Source organism: Coregonus clupeaformis, chromosome 10 (genome assembly GCF_020615455.1).
Source record: "Coregonus clupeaformis isolate EN_2021a chromosome 10, ASM2061545v1, whole genome shotgun sequence".
NCBI classification, from domain to species: Eukaryota; Metazoa; Chordata; class Actinopteri; order Salmoniformes; family Salmonidae; genus Coregonus; species Coregonus clupeaformis.
Genome location: NC_059201.1, coordinates 22,903,422 through 22,928,039, shown reverse-complemented (window position 1 = coordinate 22,928,039; position 24,618 = coordinate 22,903,422). Strand labels below are relative to the sequence as shown.

At 44.4% G+C, this 24,618-nt stretch overlaps 1 protein-coding gene across 3 annotated transcripts in view; it reads right to left on the bottom strand.

Annotated features, from left to right (window-relative positions):
* The window catches only part of arhgef10la (Rho guanine nucleotide exchange factor (GEF) 10-like a), a 127,148-nt gene that overhangs the window by 35,966 nt on the left and 66,564 nt on the right, over positions 1–24,618 (bottom strand). For all 3 annotated transcript variants that reach the window (XM_041888422.2, XM_041888423.2, XM_041888424.2), the window contains 2 exons: positions 11,213–11,331; positions 394–480 (listed from right to left, as the gene is read on the bottom strand). In XM_041888422.2, the coding sequence (XP_041744356.2) occupies positions 394–480; positions 11,213–11,331 (206 nt within the window). The remainder of the gene's footprint in view (positions 1–393; positions 481–11,212; positions 11,332–24,618) is intronic.

Below are 24,618 nucleotides of genomic sequence, written 5' to 3'. Positions count from 1 at the left end.
ACTACCTAGCTAGTAATTATGGCGCGCTATAGCGCCAGATGTTTACTGGGGAACCTCTTGCGCATGCATATAGAATGTGTTATTGTTTTGACAGTTGAAAAGGTCTATACTAAATGAAAGTGAAGGGTCAGTTTCCATGGCGACAATTGTTTTTGGAGAGAAAATACTCTTTGTATCCCTTTCATTGCTACATTTTTTGTACTTTCGATTAATAGATGTGAACAACCCTGAGGCCACTACAAATTGAATATTGCAGAGGAATATTTGTATCAAAAGGTGTCATGGTTAATGGTTTTTGAATACTTCTGTGTGTGTGTGTGTGCACTTGTGTGTTTGTGTGCATGTGTGCATGTATATGTGTGCCTGTAAGCTGTGCATGTGTAAGTCACTCACCCAGAGATAGCCTTGAGGTAGCGAGGTGCTCGCTGCAGAGAAGCCCAGCAAAGCACACTGCACCGGATTGTGAAGGGCAGCTTCAAGCTGTAATGGATACAAAACAAATATTAAGTAACCATAAATATTACATGTTGTTTTGTTCATTTAGATAATTCAATATTCATCATCCCCATATGGTTGAGTTACTGTTGCTCTTATAGCGGGAGACTGATTTCCCTTGGGGTCGACTCTATACATCTGGATCTATATCTGGCTTGTAGAGGCTAGTAGGAGGATTAGATTCAGCCAAGACATAGTCCCGTTTCTCAGTGGTGTGGTGTCAGTTCACATGTTCCATTATAAACAAGTGTTACCATGTCCAGCAGCTCTGTCCAGCAGCTCTAAGTTGTCAACTAGTGAGTGACATTTATTACCCTGAAGTCTGAGAGGTGTTTTTAGATTTGAATAAACAGCTGTCTGATGGCCACTCTTTTCATATTGGTAACATCCTTTCAAGCAGTGCTCACAGCACAGTTCTCCTACTGACAAAATGACAGTACCACATTGGGAAATTGCACCAGGCATCGGAAATTGATGGGGACCCACTGTTTCAAGTCGAAATAAACAAAGACACGAATGTAGGCTTTTCATTAGTCAATCGTAATAGTGACCTCCTGTTACGAAGGCCTTTCATGACTGTCTAATAGTTAGATTGGGCTAAAATAACTGGCCAGATTTTGAACAATGGTCTCCATAGCTCTTACGGATATAATAATGGAAACACCTGCCGTTCCACTGCTGTCTAGATCTATCCTACCTACTGCCCACAGCCCTTTGTGGCTTTCGGTTTCCCAACACCTCCTCAAATACAATAAATGTACATGTATTTGGTTTGTGCTACTTGCGCCCTCACAAGTGAAAGAGCACAACTAGTACCTGGGACCTGCAGAGCACTTTCAGCCAATCTGTTTTCTGTTGCTCCTGAGTGAGGCTTTTTCTGGAGGTGTATGGATGGATATTGAAAGAGCCACTTTAGCATCAACTAATTTTCTATTGCTAAAAGGTTGTGAAGTTACAGTATACATGAAAAAATAGGAAATCCACTGGAGATACGTAAGTACTATGGGAGTGTGAAATGAAATGGCTCCTACCTGAGATTTCCTGAGGATCTAGAGTAGACCATAACAGACCAGTCCAGAGTTGGAGTGGTATGAATGGCTGCAATACAAGGCCAATGACTCGCTTAGAATAGCACAGCTCTCAGATCCATGAGTCAATTGTAAAAGTATAGAAATAGACATCCAGAGAATAATAGCAACAACAGCAGTCTTAGGCATGGAGGCTTTCAGTGTTGTCCAATGAATAGCTGTTTCTATCCCTTAGTGTCCCCATGAGACAGCACTGTGTGCATTTATTTATTTTTAATTTAACCTTTATTTTAACAGGGAAGACTAGAGACCTAGGTCTCTTTTGCAAATGCCCATCTGTCCAAGCATGCAGCCTCCCTGACCAACACCATGGCCGTGAGGGAATGTTTATTATTGTGTATGTGTGTAAGTGGTGATGCTGGGCCATGTGGCAGACGGAACATATAATTGTGTGGTGCTAGTGTGGGGATGAGGCTCAGCCGGGTCAGCTATGGATGCTGCACGCCTTTTACTGTTGTCCCCAAGGCAGGAAACATAAATCATGGGTAATTTATAACATTAATTTGCTAAGCCCCTCCCTCTCTTCCTGGCAGGGTCTGTTTGTAAACACAAACACATCCCCAGAAAAACTATGCCGGCCAGATGACTGCTTCTGCCCATCTGTCCAGCAAGTGCGTTCCTCCACACTCCCTCTGTCTCTCTACATCTATTTACATTCATCATGCAGATGCACTCACTCTCACTCTCTCTCTCTCTCTCTCTCTCTCTCTCTCTCTCTCTCTCTCTCTCTCTCTCTCTCTCTCTCTCTCTCTCTCTCTCTCTCTCTCTCAATCGCATGCTCTCCCTCACCCTTTGTCTTCCTCTCTCTCTCTCTCTGCTTATAGAGCCCATGTGAGCCATTTCTCTCTCACTCTCCGTCTTTCCCTCACTCTCTCCCTCTCGGCTAGCCATCCCTTAAGAGGAGTGAGCAGTTTTTTGATTGGTAATTAAACAGCAGTCATAATAGGGCCGCATATGGAAGCCCTGAGGTTAGGAGGAAGAGGCTGGTAGCTGAACCAGAGGGACAGCAGTAGTAGTGATGGGATGCTGGTGGTTTTGTGGGCTGCAGACGGTGGGTTTTATCAGTCACCGGAGACTGCTAGCCTTCGCGGGCAATCTTCACAGACGGCAATTGCTTTGTCTGTTAGCACTCTCTGGAGAAAGTCAGCTAATACTAAAGGGATCCCTACTCTATCAGAACTGTCCCTCTATATGTACCCCTCCTGTCCTAGGTATATATTTACACATGTAGCTAGGACCTCGACCGAATGGAATTAAATGCTCCCAGCAAGATAGATTGCCCACCGCTAAAGCGTACACTCAATAATGTAAATCACAAATCAAAGTACCTTAAAAATAGTGCTGGAAGGTGTAAACAAGTCGAGCTGAATAAACACCAGTTCAGCCTAAAGCGAGCATGGAAAGGTACAGAGGCAACGTGGGGTTTTGAGCGATGCACATGCCATTGAGGTTGCCAATGTTGATAAGGTATCAGTGAGGAACCATTTAAAACGAATTGTTATACAAGATTCCGCTAAGGCAATTGTCAGTCAGAAGAGGAGATCCCAGTTGAAGGGGGGGGGGATGTAGGGAGGCAGGTAAACCAGATCGAAGGGGAGATTTGATGGAGGACTGGAGAATGCGGGGAAGAGAGAGGAAGAGAGGGAGGGGATTAGCAGATGAGCTAATTAAATGGAGATTTGTTGATGCAATGAGAGGGCTGCCGGTTCCCAATGACCCAACGCCCGACACTGGGTCCGCCCCACCCATTACCCCAAGGGGGTGCCAGACCATATGCCGCCTCCAGGTGGCCACTATGGTTAGTGTAGGCCAGAACATGCACTGCAGCATGCTGGAAAACAGGGGAAGGCCCTATAGCCATAGATATTCCTACACACATCATCAGGGACTGGCCTTCCCCCCTATGATAGTCACCATTCATGTTTTATCTTACATCAATGGCAGCCAGAGAGTAATATGCATCAGCACCTGCGGTCAAATCTAAGAATCTGGCCTTTGATTGAAGGTATTGTCACTGGTAACAGTCCACAATAGAACCATGTTTTACACTATTTATACAGTTGGCATGTGTTGTCAGGCTTTTGTCTCTGGTTCCACAAGGGAGGGATGACTTACTGAGGGAAACACAGGTGGACGTGTTTGTTAACCCTTAAAGTCATGTTCCTGTGCATCTGCTGTGAAATCTATACTCCACTGTGTCTAAGTTTAACACACATTAGATGTGTGACGATCGCTGTGTGCACTTCCACGAGGCACATGCATCGAACCCACTGGAGGCTTGTAACGTTATCAATGAGTAGTCACACTGCAGCAGGCAGGCATTGCATTGTCTGGCTCCATTCTTTCTTGTGTAATGGATTCTCTTTATTGGAAAGTGTGCTGTATTACCACTTGTGGGATTTATTCTGGAGTGTGATTCCTGAGCTTACAGTTTGGACAGTCAGAGAATTGTGAGTTTGTTTGCAGATGTATTATATTTTAAGCTCAGAATTACAATAACAAAACCAGCCAATAAAAAGCAACCTCCTCCCATCACCTCCCTTCCCCTCTCCTGGTCAATTCCACATAGCAACAATCTATCACACGCAGTAATAGGCACTAATAGAAAACTTCTGCTGTTTATTAACTGATAATTGACTGGCTCCGGCACTCACTCCCAACTACACCCCCCCAGGAATTGAATCAACAGAGTGGCAGTCAGTTAACGCCCACACACAGTCAGTGTCAGTATGTATAGAGACCCTCTCTTAGACAGCTTCCAGTCTAAGGAGCACATGGCACTGACACCAAAGCCCTGTGTTTGCTTGTTAGTTGTTGTTCAATATCCTCCAGTGAATCTAACCCAGAAGGATGGCAGGATCAATGTTAAGACACTCTGCTCATGTTATCATTTCATGATCTGGATGTCATCCAGTGATTTAAATTACATGAGCGTCAACCACCTTCTGTGCTTGCAGCCCTCTATTACTGAGAATATTCAAAGTCATTGGAAGACTACGATTAAAGCATCTGCAGCAGTAGGAATGAATTGAATAGGGTGCTGCTGCTTTCTGTTTTTAACTCTTTATTGGCCTGTAGCTAAGCTCACAGTATGGTCAAAGCTCTGGGATAAACATACGGCTATCATCTTATTATTAAGCCTGGCCAAGGATGTCTCCTTCAATTTAATAAGTACTGTCTGTAAAGTAACGATTGTGTGTCTCCTTTGGCTGTTCCTTTTGCCAGATCATATCAGGCAGTAAGTGGAATTAAATGGGAGAATAGTTTTGCATATCTCTGCTCTGAGCGTGGCCTGACATTGTCATGAAATCACAAACTCATATTCGTGACTCAACACAGATTTTTCTGTTCCTCGTGTCCTTCCCAGCTGCTGGCTGAGCAATAGCAACACGTCCGGCTAATGTGATGCAAATTCTGCATGTCGCTCTCTCCGTCCCCGCTGGCTCCAGTGGCCATGGCGGGCGACTCCAACTCGCCTGGATGAAAGCGATGGACTGTCCCCCGAATAATAGGTTTCAAAAGAGGACCACGGTCCAAGAGTTCTCTGTGGCGTCAATCGCCTCCCTCCATCTCTCCCTGCCAGGCACAAATATATCTGCATGAGGCCCAGTTGTGCTAGGCTATGGGGATCTCTGCCCACCTATAAGATTCCACAAACACAACTCTGTCTCGACAGGGGTCCTGGATGGCACCAAACGGGAGGCACAGGGTGGGTGGCAGAGGCTGTTTAATCCTCCTGATCAGATGGCATGGAACTCAGAACAAAGGGTCATTTGGTGCCCACTGAGACAAAAACAGGGGGACGTGGACACAGTTGCCAGGGCGTCTCTACATAGGATCAAGGAGTAATATCCTGGGTTTCAAATTTCCCCTGCCATCCTTGGAACCCATTCTATTGTGGCCAGATTGGCTCAACAAAACAGAAATTCAATGCACGACTCTCTCAAAAATACTAATCAGTTTTCTGCTTTTGTAAGGCAAGATTTGATTCATTTGCCCACCCACTTTTCTGGACAGTGTGAAAATCAAGCCAACTTCTGACAATAGGGAAGAACTATTACATTTGTGAATATGAACACGGTTGTCAATTAGCCACTATGTGCTCAAAAGAGTTGCCCTTTTGTTTTGTCTTACAGTTTTCTACATGGAGGTAGCTTGTGTTCTTGTAAAACCTGGCAGTGGGCCATGTATTGTTCAGGTAGAGGGGAGACTGACAGAGTAATTAGTATAGAAGAACACAGAGAAGGAGAGAACAAACAGAGAGAACGATAGACCAAACCAACAGAACAAACACACAGGAACACTGCAACAGGAACATTCAGAACAGGGTGGGATGCAGAACTACTTTGCTTTCTCTTCAATGATGCAGGGATTTCATATTCTGGCAAATTAGAGTATCCTTTAATATCATACAAAAGGAGGAATGTTTACATCAGTAGGCTAACATTTAGCCCATCTTCTGTGTTCCCCTCCTGGTTGTACAATTTGTCTGTGCACTATCTTGACAGGAACAGAGTGAAGTGAGACGCTGGTTCAGAGGTGGAGGACATTAGCGGCACTCTCCTCTCCAAGGCATTGCTAGAGAACGGATGATTTACAGTAATTAGTATGTTAACTGTCACAGCCACGGATCAGCCCCTTTGCAGATGACCTCGCAGTCAAGCAGCACAACGGCTCAGGCTGCCCCTGCATCTGAACACTAGCACCACACTGCCCTCTGTTGGTATGGAGAGCAGTAAAAGAGAGAAGAGAAGACATGGATGGAAGCCAGACTGAAAGAGCTTTAAGCAAGGAAAAACTGAGGGTTGTGAAAACCATTTAAATACCATGGTAATCACACAAACAACTCATAATGATGCCGACATAATTCAGAGGCCTGAATGGATGATAATGTAAAGCACGTGATTAATCCTGTCTTCATACATATTTAATTGCCATAATGTAGGTCTATTTCAAATAAAATTCATATAATTCATCAGTGCTATTTGATTTTACCTCTGAAGTCTCTACAGATCGGCACAGCACTAACACTACTCACAGGAGAGATAGACCAATCTACACAGCAGAAGGCTGAGGTGGGCTGAGTTTGGCTCAATATGCTTGGCATCTGATAGTCTTTAGTGCTGAAGATGAGAGCTTGGTCACTGTCTACACTATACCTGGGTCAAGATGTTGGAACCGCCACAACTCACACTGAGTTGTTTTCTCTAAATAACAGAAGTTTGGGTTTTGCCATGACCCTGTAGTGAGTGCTTTTTTGATGTGGAGTGTTAAGCAGTATGAGATAGTGTGCTGTCACTGTGTCCCCGCGATGGTGACGGTGACAAGCTAGGCTAGGCTAGGCGTGTCTGGACTGAAGCAGTTTTTCTTTTGCTGAGCCCAGCAACCCCGCAGCATTGACCAGGAGGCCCGGCCATATCAGTCCAGGCGACACGTCTGCTGTGATCCAGCTAGCACAGAGAAATCAGATTGACACTTCCTCCTGCATCCCCATAATCCTCCCTCTGAGGGCCTGTCTCCTTGCCCCGTTTGAACTGTGGGGATGAGCAGCGGCAGTCTGTTTGTGTGGAGAGATCAGTTCTCCTCTGATGCTGGGTGACACGCCGGGAGAGAGGAGAAGGAGATGAATAAACAAGTGGCAGATTAGTGCTGTTTGAAATGAACCCTCCTTCACCAAAAATCTATAGCCCTCCTGATGAATCACGCCACTCCTGTGAGACAGGGGGGCTGGGGAGGTTACGGCTTTAGCAATTAATAAAGCAAAGCCTTGATGAGGGCTGGGGAACATGGCTGTGGGGACAGTGTGTGCTTCCAAACAGACAGGCACAGGCACTTTTGCACCCTGCTGTTTGTATGTTTGTGTTTGCCAGAGGGATAGCGCTGCAGACTAGAAAGGGAGCCTGCTACGCCCCAGCGGATCTGTGTCGAGGAAGAGCTTTTAATCCATGCTGTGGCATCTGTTCCCCACAAATCATAGAGGAGGATGATATCTGCTGCTCAGAAAGGAAGAGAACGACCTTCATGAAGAACCGAGGAAGAGAGCGATTACATAAGGTGTCATCTTGATGACTTTACCCAAAAACATGTTGGGGAGAGAAAACAAAATCAACAGAAGGATGTTGCATCATCAGGGAAAATACTTTCTCCCTTTCCTTTCTTCTCCCCCTTTTTTGATCCATATTTCATGGGCACATCGTCTACAGTGTGGTGAGCAACACACATACAGCCTTCAAATTGAGCCATCTTTGTCACCAACGCCATAACAGCTTTGAGTCATTATTGTCGTTAATCAGCAGCTCTTTCAAACCCAACAGAGCTATAAATAGACTCCAACACTTAGAGCCTGAGACCAGTGGTGATGTCCCCTCTACAAACTCCTCTCCAGCACTGAGTCACTCCTTTAGGACCAGTATTAGAACACACCACTGCCCCTTCTCTTATCCCCACCATCAGCAGGAAAGATGGATGAGACGGAGAGCGGGAGGGACATGAATAGCAAACAGCACAAACACGCACAACAAGTCCAGCGCAGAGACCCCAGTGACCATGTTTAATGTTTCTCCACTGCACTCAATGAAGGGGACAAAGGAGATGGTCTCGCCATGACGTCTGTTTAATGGATTAAAAAACTCAATAACAGTGACCTTGCTTGGAGAGGCTAGTGATCTCTGTGAACTAATCGAGTGTATTAGGCAGAGATGCAAGCCAGCCAGTCTCTGTTCCGAGACACAGGAGATAACCCTGATGCAGCCCAAACCCTTTTTCCAGCTTGTCATTCTCCACTTCAAAGCCTATATGATGAAATCCCCAAAGGTATTATAATAGCTCTACTGCTGCATTCCAGCCATCACCAGCTTCTTTCCTTCTCTTAATGCCTCATAAACGGAATATGGAAACATTTATTTTCTTTGTGGTCTTGGATCTGTGAGAGCCCTACGAGGCGCTGAGGATGTGGCCTTTTCAGTCTGGAGGATATGTGGAGGGTTTCTGCTGTGTGAAGACAGGTTCATCACAGACACACGCACACACACACACAAGCTCACATACACACACACACATACAATGTCCTCCATGCTATATGATACACTGAACCACTCATCTGCTCTAGGATAGTGGGGATCATCATCATTGCATCCGCTCCATTAGTCCGGCCTTGGAGCGTCTGAGTGTGACATATGCTAGATGGAATGGAAATAGGTGGCCGCAGACCACATCCCTGTGACATTTAGATGCCTACTCAGGGTGGAGATTGGAGGAGAGTGGAGAGTGAAGTGGTGGATGGAGAGCTGGACCCTGGCTGGGGGATTCAAGTTGAGTACCACAGACTGTAAGCCAACTAAAATCCTTTTACCACCCAGCACTTAGACACAGGCAACAGCCTACGGCCAGCTCCCTGGGCATTTTGAAACAGCCATCTCTTTCACCCCTCAGTATAGTTATATGAACAACAAGTTCACATGGTTGGTGAGGTGGGCAATGGGGTAGGGGTATGGTGTCCTAATAATATAATACATTCTACAAAGACCTAATTTCAACATACAGTAGAGTTTAAAGTTTGAGGCATTGCATGGTTGACAGATTCTAATTAATTCCAAGCACAACAAAGGGCTACAGGATGTGCTACATTAACGATAACAGCTTCTGCTTATGTGCCTCAGAAGTGGAGCAAACCATGCCTGAATAGACTGGGTCTTGTGTGTGTTTGTGTGTGTTTGTGTGTGTGTGTGTGTGTTTGTGTGTGTGTGTGTGTGTGTGTGTGTGTGTGTTTGTGTCAGTCAGTCCCTACTGATCTCACTCAACAGAGACTTGTGATAAGGGTTATCTCCGGTGCCTAACGAGTCTGCCCAGCAGCCCTCTCCATCTCCCAGTGAGCAGAGCAGAGCAGAGCATTGCTCAGAGTCCAGAGCGCACAGCAGTGATCAGCGGCCTGAGCTCCGTCAGGTGACCCACTCTCCGCTCGCATGTTCATGCTACGCTGCTTTAGAACTTTATTTTCCGTTGGAAACGGCTCAGGCTCTTTCAGTCACATCTCTTTTTTGATTTTCTCGCCCTAACTGTAAGTCAGACTGCCAAGTGAGGCTGCCAACACTGGAGAAAGAGATGTTGGGAGCTTTGGCACGGATAGCCGTGTGCTTCCCAGTGGTAGTGCAAAGGCTGAGCTGGAGAGAGAAGAGAGAGGGAGACAGAAAGGGAGAGAGGGACGGAGAGAGAGAAAGAAAGTGAGAGAAAGAGAGGATGATAAAAGAGGGAGAAAGAATGAGAGAAAGACACAGAAAGAGGGAGGGATAGAAAAAGAGAGGAGGGGGGGCTGTTGTTGAGTTAAGCCCCTAATCACAGGCTGTTCTGCATGGAAGACTTAGTCACTCCCTTTAATGCCACCTTCTTTTGGTTAAAGACAAAACACATTCAGCTTGCCTCTACCAGCCCCCACATCCTCTCCAGCAACAGCTAATGTGAACACAGACACACAGTGCAGGCACAAACACACGCATAAACACATACATTTCAGAAACTCACCCGCACATTCATGTAAACACAAACACAACAACAACAACACTGTCTCTCATCCCGAGGAAAGAATTCGGTATCAGGCAATTTTGTGGTCAGCTCATATGACAGACATGGTTTCCATGCCCTTCTGTTGGCATGCTCAGGTGTCTCATTTGTTTGTGTTAGGAAAAAAGAATGTGGGAAAATCCTCTGAGGCAGTGTGGTCCTGCTGGCTCCAAATCCATTAATTGCCTTGGCTCACTCTCTCAACAGGTGTACCAGACATTAGTAGAAGAATCCAGAAGCTCCATGTGATCCTCTGGGACCATTCTAAAACCCACAATAATACAGAGGGATGTTTGTCTCCTCCAGACTTTACTGTTCCAGCTGCCGAGGACCCCCCTTTCTCCGTTGCCCATATGGCTTCCAGACAGACTATTGGGTTGTGTGGGATCTTAATCTAATGTCAGAACATTGATTTATGCTTGGGTGTCCCACGGCCATTAAGGTAATTGCATGATCACTTTATAACATCCTCCCCTGGTGGCCATGGTAATTTGGCATCCCCCACCCACCTTGAACTGCAAGCCCCGTAACCACATTATAGCTGAAAATGTAGTCCGAAATATCATCTTCCAGCCACTGCAAATTGATTTGATACCTTTTTGACTGAGTCCTGAAACCCTTTTAGTCCATCTCTCACAGTTTGCCAGTTGATCTATGCGAGGCTCCCAACTCTTAACAGGCTCTATTGATCGCCACTTTCTAGCCAGCTTTGCTGGGGAAGGTACTGTTCCAAGACTCTAGGACCGTTGGAGTTAGATCATCCCTGAGATGGTGCATTTTTAGCTCCTGGGGTGCAGCAGCAAGTACTCTTTGATTACCCGTCAATGGGAAAAGACTGTGTTTAACTGCACTGCAATGTATCACAGTAGACATGCCCCTCATTCTCTGCTTGTAGCTGCTGTGATTATTGATTGAGTGGTGATGTCGATGGGGGGCGGCCATTCTGTTAAGCCATACAGTGTATCTCAGTTCATGTCTGAGAAACAATCCTTAAAACTAACGAAGACCGCACACTAGTCTGTTTAACTAGAAGACTTGAGCCGAACAAAGAGGCTTTTGAAGCTGGAACTCACCTTCCTGTCCGAGGATTTGGTGGCGAAGACAGGCACACTGCAGGTGAGTAAAGGCCAAAATGGTGCCATAGTCTTCCCTTCATCCTCTGCACAGAACCATCCTGGTGTGTTCTCCTCTCCTAGAAGAAAAGGACGACAGGTTTTACTTCCACTCAATTATACGTAGTTAATGGCCTAAATAACTGTCTTTTTTCTGCAGTTAAACAAATTCCAAATGGGCTCTTTAGGACCCATTCCAATAAGCATTCACTTCCTGTGCTTCTTAAAAATATGCACTAGCTGAACAAAGTGGACACTGGTCTATTTTCGTGTTTCAGAAACAAAGTGTGACACAATGAATTGGCTACAGGTATGAAATATGAGTAGCTAGGATAATTAGCATTGTGTGTGTAATCAGCCAGAGGCAGGGGGAGATTGGGCCAGGTACAGCCCACGCGCAGCAGCCCCACGCTAGGGCACAACACTGATTAAGGCACTGGTAATGAGCCTTTATGAGATTCAAAACAAGAGCAAGATTCCACCGCAGCAGGAGAAAGGCATCTGCCGGATTGCAGTTAATAAAGGAGAGAATTTGGCTGGTGCACGCCGTCTGAATACCTTGAAGCCACTATGCACCCCCTCACCAGGCACAACACAAATCTGCCAACATTCCACCATTAAGTAATTTAGTAACTGTCAATTGCAACTAACTAAAACGCAATTGTGTGTGCAATCAAACAGCTTGTTTTAATTTACTCCCTGTGTCTTGTGCATAACTGCATATATCAATATGTAATAAGCCACAGAAATACAGAGTTGCTGTTTCCAAAGCGTTAACATCCCAGTGTAGCCTAAACTCATCATTTGATTTGAGATGTGCGACCAGTTCATTTGACAAGCATGGTTGTTTACTTGTTGTTTGGCTGTTGCAGTGCAGGTAGGAATACAGCAGACTTAAGGGCCAATTAGTTGAGTTTGGTCTCCACAAATCATAACATTTCAGATGGGTTTCTCTTAACAGGACTGGTACACAAAAATAGGGAGTCAATTTGCAGGTGATATAGTACCTCAGGATGTTGCACTGCTTTTAAACCCTTATTCTGCTTTTCTAAAGATAATTAGATAAACTGGGTTCGAGCCCTGAATGTTGATTGGCTGACAGCCGTGGTATATCAGACCGTATACCCCAGGTATGACAAAACATGTATTTTTACTGCTCTAATTACGTTGGTAACCAGTTTATAATAGCAATAAGGCACCTCGGGGGGGTTTGTGGTATATGGCCAGTATAACAAGGCTAAAGGCTGTATCCAGGCATGCCGCATTGTGTCGTGCATAAGAACAGCCCTTAGCCATGGCATATTAGCCATATACCATACCCCCTCATGCCTAATTGCCTAAATATATACTAGAGACACACACATTCAACATCTCTGAATTCTGCATAACTTCATGTTGACAAGCAACAGTTAAAACATATATTTCCAGTACAGTAACAATCATTGTTCATGATAATACACTTTTATAACCTCATTGAGATTGATTACCTTCAGAATATTCATCCATGCAGTGATGTTTAGAGAGAGTGAGAGGACAGGGTCGACATTAACATTGTTCAATAACAAAAGCCCCTTCTGTTGAGATGCTTTAATTTTTCAAACAAGTGCTTTTATATTTCATATGATAACTTATTCCATATTTCTCTGAACCAGTGTGAATAGGATCGATGGAACCTTGAGTGTGTCTTTTGAATGATAGAGTTAAGAGGTCTTTTGACAACAATGCTAAGAGATTTTTAAGATTTTCTCATGAGGCATACTGTATCGCTAAACTCCACTAGTCTCAATGACTGAGGAGCAGTATTTAGGACCATGTTGAAAGGTAGGTTGCAAATTAAAATATATTAGAAGTGCACATGCTCTATGTAAGAACAATACATAATAGACATTGTATTTGACAGGAGCAACAAGATGAAGTCTCTCCTGCCAGAGAAGACTACCTGAGCAATTAGAGGAGCAGGCTCAGCCAGATCATAGATTGAATAATCAATAATGATGAAGTTGGGCTATTTAGTGTTTGGGTTGCAATCATGTATAAAATCTTAATACAGTACCTGCAGAGGATTTCTTAATGATCCCCGTCTGAGATGACCTCTGAGTCTGTCTCAGATAGAGCCTTTCCCAGGGATGATCAGGGCTTTGAGGGTCATTTATTAAAAGGCTGTAATTGAAGGCATATTGCCAGAACTGGTCGGTGTGGTTCAGAGGTTCCACTGCTTTCGTTTGCACCTGAACGCTCAGCAACTTTCTTCAGCTAATCATTCAATTAGCATGAATAACACTCCGCTATGTTCACCGTCCAAGTGATTATTGGGTCAGTAAAGGTATTGGTCCTAATGTTGTTATTTGTCGTGGAGGGTGTTATTAAATATGATTAAATACCTGAGTACGCCCAAGGCCGTGTTTACCCATTCTGATTTCCTTAAGTACTGTGTGCATGAAGGGAGGGAGAAGTGAAATGCAGGCAGTGTGTGAACACAGCCTGGCCCTGACCTTCAGCCTTTACTATGTATAAATGATGACAAATAATGGTGCCTGCCCCTCGGAACAAATGGTAAATACAGAGTCATTCTAACAGAGGCCTTAATGAGGACAGACAGACAGTCACTTCACACACACGCTCACAAGCACACACACAGGGCCAAAGTCACTAATGAATCAGAGATAAAGCATTCTATTCACATAAGACCCCCTAACCCTTTCACAGACAGCTCAGAAAGCCAGAGCTCCACAGCCAAATCTCTCTCTCTATCTCGCTCTCCCTCCCTCTCCCTCTCTCTGTTTCTCACTCTCTGCAGCTGCCATTATTCTGTTTGATGTTGTGATGTCAACTGAAGCCTCATGGAGAATGATAAACAACAACAACAATGAGTCTCATCAGGAGGTCTGAATGAAAGAGAGAGGAAAGAGAGAGCTTGGGCTAGCCACTTACTACACCACTGGTCAGTACACCACTGCCAAAACCTTGAATAGATCAGTTGTGACGGCTTACACTCCATCACAAAAAATTGCTGGCAGGAGCTGCGTGTGGAAGGTCTCAGATGTCATCCACTCAAAATGAAACCTTAGTATCTATCATGTTTCAGGAGAAGACCTAGATGCAGACAGTGTCGAAGTAACAAAAGTTTATTACAAAAACAGGGGGCAGGCAAACAATAGGTCAAGGGCAGGCAGAGGTCTGTAATCCAGATCAGAGTCCAAAAGGTACAGAACGGCAGCCAGTCTCAGGGTCAGGGCAGGCAGAGGTCAATAATCCAGGGTGGTGTGACAAGGTACAGAACGGCAGGCAGGCTCAGGGTCAGGGCAGGCAGAAATGGTCAAAACCGGGAAAACTAGAAAAAAGGAACTTGAGAAAGACAGGAGCAAGGGGAAAACCACTGGTAGGCTTGACGAAACAAAACGAACTGGCAACAGTTCATAGGTATACTTCAACTGTGAGAGACAAAGGTTTCTGTTAAGTTCTGCTTTTCTGATGTATCAAATACTTATGTCATGCAATAAAATGCAAATTAATTACTTAAAAATCATACAATGTGATTTTCTGGATTTTTGTTTAAGATTCCGTCTCTCACAGTTGAAGTGTACCTATGATAAAAATTACAGACCTCTACATGCTTCGTAAGTAGGAAAACCTGCAAAATCGGCAGTGTATCAAATACTTGTTCTCCCCACTGTATGTATGTATATGTATGTATATGTATGTACAGTGGGGAAAAAAAGTATTTAGTCAGCCACCAATTGTGCAAGTTCTCCCACTTAAAAAGATGAGAGAGGCCTGTAATTTTCATCATAGGTACACGTCAACTATGACAGACAAAATGAGAAAAAAAATCCAGAAAGTCACATTGTAGGATTTTTTATGAATTTATTTGCAAATTATGGTGGAAAATAAGTATTTGGTCAATAACAAAAGTTTCTCAATACTTTGTTATATACCCTTTGTTGGCAATGACACAGGTCAAACGTTTTCTGTAAGTCTTCACAAGGTTTTCACACACTGTTGCTGGTATTTTGGCCCATTCCTCCATGCAGATCTCCTCTAGAGCAGTGATGTTTTGGGGCTGTCGCTGGGAAACACGGACTTTCAACTCCCTCCAAAGATTTTCTATGGGGTTGAGATCTGGAGACTGGCTAGGCCACTCCAGGACCTTGAAATGCTTCTTACGAAGCCACTCCTTCGTTGCCCGGGCGGTGTGTTTGGGATCATTGTCATGCTGAAAGACCCAGCCACATTTCATCTTCAATGCCCTTGCTGATGGAAGGAGGATTTCACTCAAAATCTCACGATACATGGCCCCATTCATTCTTTCCTTTACACGGCTCAGTCGTCCTGGTCCCTTTGCAGAAAAACAGCCCCAAAGCATGATGTTTCCACCCCCATGCTTCACAGTAGGTATGGTGTTCTTTGGATGCAACTCAGCATTCTTTGTCCTCCAAACACGACGAGTTGAGTTTTTACCAAAAAGTTCTATTTTGGTTTCATCTGACCATATGACATTCTCCCAATCCTCTTCTGGATCATCCAAATGCACTCTAGCAAACTTCAGACGGGCCTGGACATGTACTGGCTTAAGCAGGGGGACACGTCTGGCACTGCAGGATTTGAGTCACTGGCGGCGTAGTGTGTTACTGATGGTAGGCTTTGTTACTTTGGTCCCAGCTCTCTGCAGGTCATTCACTAGGTCCCCCCGTGTGGTTCTGGGATTTTTGCTCACCGTTCTTGTGATCATTTTGACCCCAGATCGAGGGAGATTATCAGTGGTCTTGTATGTCTTCCATTTCCTAATAATTGCTCCCACCGTTTATTTCTTGAAACCAAGCTGCATACCTATTGCAGATTCAGTCTTCCCAGCCTGGTGCAGGTCTACAATTTTGTTTCTGGTGTCCTTTGACAGCTCTTTGGTCTTGGCCATAGTGGAGTTTGGAGTGTGACTGTTTGAGGTTGTGGACAGGTGTATTTTATACTGATAACAAGTTCAAACAGGTGCCATTAATACAGGTAACGAGTGGAGGACAGAGGAGCCTCTTAAAGAAGAAGTTACAGGTCTGTGAGAGCCAGAAATCTTGCTTGTTTGTAGGTGACCAAATACTTATTTTCCACCATAATTTGCAAATAAATTCATTAAAAATCCTACAATGTGATTTTCTGGAGAAAAAAAATCTCAATTTGTCTGTCATAGTTGACGTGTACCTATGATGAAAATTACAGGCCTCTCTCATCTTTTTAAGTGGGAGAACTTGCACAATTGGTGGCTGACTAAATACTTTTTTCCCCCACTTTATGTGTATGTATGTATGTACTGTATGTATGTATGTATGTATGTATGTATGTATGTATGTATGTATGTATATGTACAGTCGTGGTCAAAAGTTTTGAGAATGACACAAGTATTGGTCTTCACAAAGTTTGCTGCTTCAGTGTTGAGATATTTTTGTCAGATGTTACTATGGTATACTGAAGTATAATTACAAGCATTCCATAAGTGTCAAAGGCTTTTATTGATAATTACATAAAGTTTATGCAGAGTCAATATTTGCAGTGTTGACCCTTCTTTTTCAAGACCTCTGCAATCCGCCCTGGCATGCTGTCAATTAACTTATGGGCCACATCCTGACTGATGGCAGCTCATTCTTGCATAATCAATGCTAGGAGTTTGTCAGAATTTGTGGGGTTTTGTTTGTCCACCCGCCTCTTGAGGATCGACCACAAGTTCTCAATGGGATTAAGGTCTGGGGAGTTTCCTGGCCATGGACCCAAAATGTTGATGTTTTGTTCCCCAAGCCACTTAGTTATCACTTTTGCCTTATGGCAAGGTGCTCCATCATGCTGGAAAAGGCATTGGTCGTCACCAAACTGTTCTTGGATGGTTGGGAGAAGTTGCTCTTGGAGGATGTGTTTGTACCATTCTTTATTCATGGCTGTGTTCTTAGGCAAAATTGTGAGTGAGCCCACTCCCTTGGCTGAGAAGCAACCCCACACATGAATGGTCTCAGGATGCTTTACTGTTGGCATGACACAGGACTGATGGTAGCGCTCACCTCACCGAATACCCCAAACAATCGGAAAGGGGATTCATCAGAGAAAATGACCCAAGTCCTCAGCAGTCCAATCCCTGTACCTTTTCCAGAATATCAGTCTGTCCCTGATGTTTTTCCTGGAGATAAATGGCTTCTTTGCTGCCCTTCTTGACACCAGGCCATCCTCCAAAAGTCTTCGCCTCACTGTGCATGCAGATGTACTCACACCTGCCTGCTGCCATTCCCGAGCAAGCTCTGCACTGGTAGTGCCCCGATCCCGCAGCTGAATCAACTTTAGGAGACGGTCCTGGCGCTTGCTGGATTTTCTTGGGCGCCCTGACGCCTTCTTCACAACAATTGAACCTCTCTCCTTGAAGTTCTTGATGATCCGATAAATGTTTGATTTCGGTGCAATCATTCTAGCAGCAATATCCTTGCCTGTGAAGCCCTTTCTATGCAAAGCAATGATGACGGCACGTGTTTCCTTGCAGGTAACCATGGTTAACAGAGGAAGAACAATGATTTTAAGCACCACCCTCCTTTTAAATCTTCCAGGCTGTTATTCTAACTCAATCAGCATGACAGAGTGATCTCCAGCCTTGTCCTCTTCAACACTCTCACCTGTGTTAATGAGAGAATCACTGACATGATGGCAACTGGTCCTTTTGTGGCAGGGCTGAAATGCAGTGGAAATGTTTTTTGGGGATTAAGTTAATTTTCATGGCAAAGAGGGATTTTGCAATTAATTGCAATTCATCTGATCATGACATTCTGGAGTATATGCAAATTGCCATCATCAAAACTGAGACAGCAGACTTTGTGAAAATTAGTATTTGTGTCATTCTCAAAACTTTTGACCACGACTGTATATGTACAGTGGGGAGAACAAGTATTTGATACACTGCCGATTTTGCAGGTTTTCCTACTTACAAAGCATGTAGAGGTCTGTAATTTTTTATCATAGGTACACTTTAACTGTGAGAGACAGAATCTAAAACAAAAATCCAGAAAATCACATTGTATGATTTTTAAGTAATTCATTTGCATTTTATTGCATGACATAAGTATTTGATCACCTACCAACCAGTAAGAATTCCGGCTCTCACAGACCTGTTAGTTTTTCTTTACGAAGCACTCCAGTTCTCCACTCATTACCTGAATTAACTGCACCTGTTTGAACTCATTACCTGTATAAAAGACACCTGTCCACTCTCAATAAAACAGACTCCAACCTCTCCACAATGGCCAAGACCAGAGAGCTGTGTAAGGACATCAGGGATAAAATTGTAGACCTGCACAAGGCTGGGATGGGCTACAGGACAATAGGCAAGCAGCTTGGTGAGAAGGCAACAACTGTTGGCGCAATTATTAGAAAATGGAAGAAGTTCAAGATGACGGTCAATCACCCTCGGTCTGAGGCTCCATGCAAGATCTCACCTCGTGGGGCATCAATGATCATGAGGAAGGTGAGGGATCAGCCCAGAACTACACGGCAGGACCTGAGCAATGACCTGAAGAGAGCTGGGACCACAGTCTCAAAGAAAACCATTAGTAATACACTATGCCGTCATGGATTAAAATCCTGCAGCGCACGCAAGGTCCCCTTGCTCAAGCCAGCGCATGTCCAGGCCCATCTGAAGTTTGCCAATGACCATCTGGATGATCCAGAGGAGGAATGGGAGAAGGTCATGTGGTCTGATGAGACAAAAATATAGCTTTTTGGTCTAAACTCCACTCGCCGTGTTTGGAGGAAGAAGAAGGATGAGTACAACCCCAAGAACACCATCCCAACCATGAAGCATGGAGGAGGAAACATCATTCTTTGGGGATGCTTTTCTGAAAAGGGGACAGGACGACTGCACCGTATTGAGGGGAGGATAGATGGGGCCATGTATCGCGAGATCTTGGTCAACAACCTCCTTCCCTCATTAAGAGCATTGAAGATGGCTCGTGGCTGGGTCTTCCAGCATGACAACGTCCCGAAACACACAGCCAGGGCAACTAAGGAGTGGCTCCGTAAGAAGCATCTCAAGGTCCTAGAGTGGCCTAGCCAGTCTCCAGACCTGAACCCAATAGAAAATCTTTGGAGGGAGCTGAAAGTCCGTATTGCCCAGCGACAGCCCCGAAACCTGAAGGATCTGGAGAAGGTCTGTATGGAGGAATGGGCCAAAATCCCTGCTGCAGTGTGTGCAAACCTGGTCAAGACCTACAGGAAACGTATGATCTCTGTAATTGCAAACAAAGGTTTCTGTACCAAATATTAAGTTCTACTTTTCTGATGTATCAAATACTTATGTCATGCAATAAAATGCAAATTACAGATCAGATCAGGGTGTGACAGTATCAATACACTAAGGATGGATACTTAAGACGGATACTGTGGAGGTCAAACAGTCATCCACTCCAGTCTTGAATGCAGCTGTGGGGCTCCTTCCCTATGCCACCTGGCTGCCCTGATAATGTTTACTCATCATAAATACAGTTGAAGTCGGAAGTTTACATACACCTTAGCCAAATACATTTAAACTCAGTTTTTCACATTTCCTGACATTTAATCCTAGTAAAAATTCCCTGTTTTAGGTCAGTTAGGATCACCACTTTATTGTAAGAATGTGAAATGTCAGAATAATAGTAGAGAGAATGATTTATTTCAGCTTTTATTTCTGTCATCACATTCTTAGTGGGTCAGAAGTTTACATACACTCAATTAGTATTTGGTAGCATTGCCTTTAAATTGTTTAACTTGGGTCAAACGTTTCGGGTAGCCTTCCACAAGCTTCCCACAATAAGTTGGGTGAATTTTGGCCCATTCCTCCTGACAGAGCTGATGTAACTGAGTCAGGTTTGTAGGCCTCCTTGCTCGCACACGCTTTTTCAGTTCTGTCCACAACTTTTCTATAGGATTGAGGTCAGGGCTTTGTGATGGCCACTCCAATACCTTGACTTGGTTGTCCTTAAGCCATTTTGCCATAACTTTGGAAATATGCTTGGGGTCATTGTTCATTTGGAAGACCCATTTGCGACCAAGCTTTAACTTCCTGACTGATGTCTTGAGACATCAATATATCCACATAATTTTCCTTCCTAACGATGCCATCTATTTTGTGAAGTGCACCAGTCCCTCCTGCAGCAAAGCACCCCCACAGTATGATGCTGCCAGCCTCGTGCTTCACGGTTGGGATGGTGTTCTTCGGCTTGCAAGTGTCCCCCTTTTTCCTCCAAACATAACGATGGTCACTATGGCCAAACAGTTCTATTTTTGTTTCATCAGACCAGAGGACATTTCTCCAAAAAGTACGATCTTTGTCCCCATGTGCAGTTGCAAACCGTAGTCTGGCTTTTTTATGGTGGTTTTGGAGCAGTGGCTTCTTCCTTGCTGAGCTGCCTTTCAGGTTATGTCGATATAGGACTTGTTTTACTGTGGATATAGATAATTTTGTACCTGTTTCCTCCAGCATCTTCACAAGGTCCTTTGCTGTTGTTCTGGGATTGATTTGCACTTTTCGCACAAAAGTACGTTCTTCTCTAGTAGACAGAACGCGTCTCCTTCCTGAGCGGTATGACGGCTGCGTGGTCCCATGATGTTTATACTTGCGTACTAGTGTTTGTACAGATGAATGTGGTACCTTCAGGCGTTTGGAAATGGCTCCCAAGGATGAACCAGATTTGTGGAGGTCTACAATATATTTTCTGATGTCTTGGCTGATTTCTTTTGATTTTCCCATGATGTCAAGCAAAGAGGCATTGAGGTTGAAGGTAGGCATTGAAATACATCCACAGGTACACCTCCAATTGACTCAAATGATGTCAATTAGCCTTCAGAAGCTTCTAAAGCCATGACATCATTTTCTTTTTTTTCTCCAAGCTGTTTAAGGCACAGTCAACTTAGTGTACAGTATGTAAACTTCTGACCCACTGGAATTGTGATACAGTGAATTATAAGTAAACAATTGTTGGAAAAATTACTTGTGTCATGCACAAAGTAGATTTCCTAACCGACTTGCCAAAACTATAGTTTGTTAACAATACATTTGTGGAGTGGTTGAAAAACTAGTTTTAATGACTCCAACCTAAGTGTATGTAAACTTCCGACTTCAACTGTATTTCCCACATTTCAGCACAGTGAGATGTTGAGATAATCTTTGCAGTCTGACAGATACATTTTGGGGCATAAAAATTCAAAAGTTTAGCAGCACATTGGAGCATGTGGCAAAGGCTTTATTGTTTATATTTGAGTCATCATCACAAGTCATCTTTCCATGTTTCTTATCCAATGCTACATAATTACAACAATGAATATATAGAAATTGATGTTGCTTGAGCAAAGCGAATGACTTGCAGTTGCCATAACAACACTCACATAACGCAGTTTCTCTGGACCCCAGCAAGGTCGGAGTTTGAATGTGTCAGCCAGACAGCCACTCACAAACCGATCGCTGTCCATGGTGCTGAAATTGCGCCATGTCCACCTTTCCAACAAGTCAGTAGTCAAATGTCTGCCCTGCTAGAGCTGCCCCGGTCAACTGTAAGTGCTGTTATTGTGAAGTGGAAATGTCTAGGAGCTACGGCTCAGCCGCAAAGTGGTACAGTAGGCCATACAAGCTCACAGAACGAGACCGCCAAGCGCTGAAGCGCGTAACGCGTAAAAATCGTCTGTCCTCAGTTGCAACACTCACTACCGAGTTCCAAACTGCCTCTGGAAGCAACGTCAGCTCAAGAACTGTTAGACGGGATCTTCATGAAATGAGTTTCCATGGCGGAGCAGCTGCACACAAACCTAAGATCACCAATGCGCAATGCCAAACGTCGGCTGGAGTGGTGTAAAACTTGCCGCCATTGGACTCTGGAGCAGTGGAAACGCGTTCTCTGGAGTGATGAATCACGCTTCACCATCTGGCAGTCCGACGGACGAATCTGGATTTGGCGGATGCCAGGAGAACGCTATCTGCCCGAATGCAAAGTGCCAAATGTAAAGTTTGGTGGAGGAGGAATAATGGTCTGGGGCTGTTTTTCATGTTTTGGGCTAGGCCCCTTAGTTCCAGTGAAGGGAAATATTAACGCTACAGCATACAATGACATTCTAGACGATTCTGTGCTTCCAACTTTGTGGCAACAGTTTGGGGAAGATCCTTTCCTGTTCCAGCATAACAATGCCCCGTGCACAAAGCGAGGTCCATACAGAAATGGTTTGTCGAGATCGGTGTGGAAGAACTTGACTGGCCTGCACAGCGCCCTGACCTCAACCCCATTGACCAGCTTTGGGATGAATAGGAACGCCGACTGCAAGTCAGGCCTAATCGCCCAACATCAGCACTTTGTGACATCGGATGATGTAAAAACATTTGATTGATTGATCAGTGCCTGACCTCACTAATGCTCTTGTGGCTGAATGCAAGCAAGTACCCGCAGCAATGTTCCAACATCTAGTGGAAAGCCTTCCCAGAGTGGAGGCTGTTATAGCAGCGAAGGGGGGACCAGCTCCATATTAATGCCCATGATTTTTGAATGAGATGTTCAACGAGCAGGTGTCCACATACATGTAGCGTACATTCAATCAGTAAAAACAATATTTTTCTAGGCCTGAGGCACATTTTCAGTCATATTCCTGAAGCCCAAGAAACAAACACTTAGCTTCCTAGTACATACGTTTGGAAATTATAAAGGTTAATATGGATGACTTTTTGGAGGGTTACTGTCAAAATTATTTATTCAATTAAAGAAAATAGACATAGTTGACAGGCGCATGGGCCCCCAGAGATCAGTGCATAACCAGAATACATAACATGAGTCCTCCTGCTTTGAAATTGAAGGAGATTGACCGACGCCACATTGCTACAGTACTTGAACCTGCAGCATGGAAGGACAATTTATGTACTTGAACTTACAACATGGTACAGAAAGCACATGGCCCGTCTCCTGTGTTTTGCTCCCTGGTGCTTCACCATAGTACTGGCTAGCAGTGGATTAAGAGGGCGTGCCAGAGTGTGTACCAGGACGGTCAAGCCACACTCCACTTCTCAGGCGCTGTCTATCGATCGGCTGCTGGGGAGGAGAGTCTGACACACTTAGAGATAGCAGGGTAACCGCAGTCAACAGCCCCCTGCCTGCCCTCTGCTCCCTGTGGTGGGACTGATTGCTTGTCTCAATCATCCTTTCCACACTCCCCCCCCCCCCCTTCCCTCCTTTCAATATCTCTCTTCATGCCTCCATCTATCTGCCTCAGCGCCTTGTCAAATCAGCAGCCCTAACCCTGCCTGGAAAGGCTGGAGGTCCGTACATTGAAATAGCAATTAATTCCTCTGCAAAGAATCAACCCATTTATTAGGCTATGCTCCTGGCTATGTTATTATAGGACCCCTTCAGAAACAGTAGGCAAAATTGAAGCGGCATGTGAGATGCTGTGGAAAAGTGACAAATGTTGTTTAGTGGAGGCATCTGTTCTATATTCTATCTGTGATGTTAGGCCTCAGGGCTGGACCCATCCTAAGTAAAAACTATCTCTACATCAGCAAACTTTTCATATCTGGCAGACTTTCCTACTGTATATATAATGTGAATGCCCAAGACAAAGAGCTACACTACAAGACAACTCATGCTATAAATGTGCTTCAAATTGTACCTCAGGCATACAATTATGTTCCTGTAGCTTAAGTGTAAGAAATGAGATGAGATTTATGTGTTTTGAAAGTACACTTTGGGGATAGCATTTGGCACTAAGCGTATTCTGTGCGGTACAGTAAGGAGTGTATATGAAAACATACCTGAGGGATATAAGTGTGTTATATAAATGTAACAGTCATAAACGCTGGTACAGAGTTTGGCTACAAAATGAGCTTTGTGATGTCTAATTGCTCACTAAATCATGCATAAGAGCGTTTGCTATTTGGGGCATCAGCCATTTGGAGACATTTTGGAGCATGGCACCCCTCTGTCCATACAGGATACAGCTGAGTGGAGTGCAACTGCTGATTGAACTGGAGGACTCCCCAGGGCGTGCATCAGGCCTGCATTACCATGAAATGAAAGGAGAGCCTAGTGACGGCAGGCCATCCGTAAAATCATATCAACAACTCCCTTATTGTAATTACATTTGGTTAAATGGGAAGGCAAAGTGTGGGTATAATGCAATTAACATGTAATTGACATTCTGGCCAGGTTGGTGCGGATCCATTCTATTTCACACCAGAGATTCAACGAACAACGTCTCAATGGATTTTCACCTAAATATGAAAATATGGCATGGAAACCTGCATGGATACATTTTCTCTATGTTGATACAGTGGGGGGGAAAAGTATTTAGTCAGCCACCAATTGTGCAAGTTCTCCCACTTAAAAAGATGAGAGGGGCCT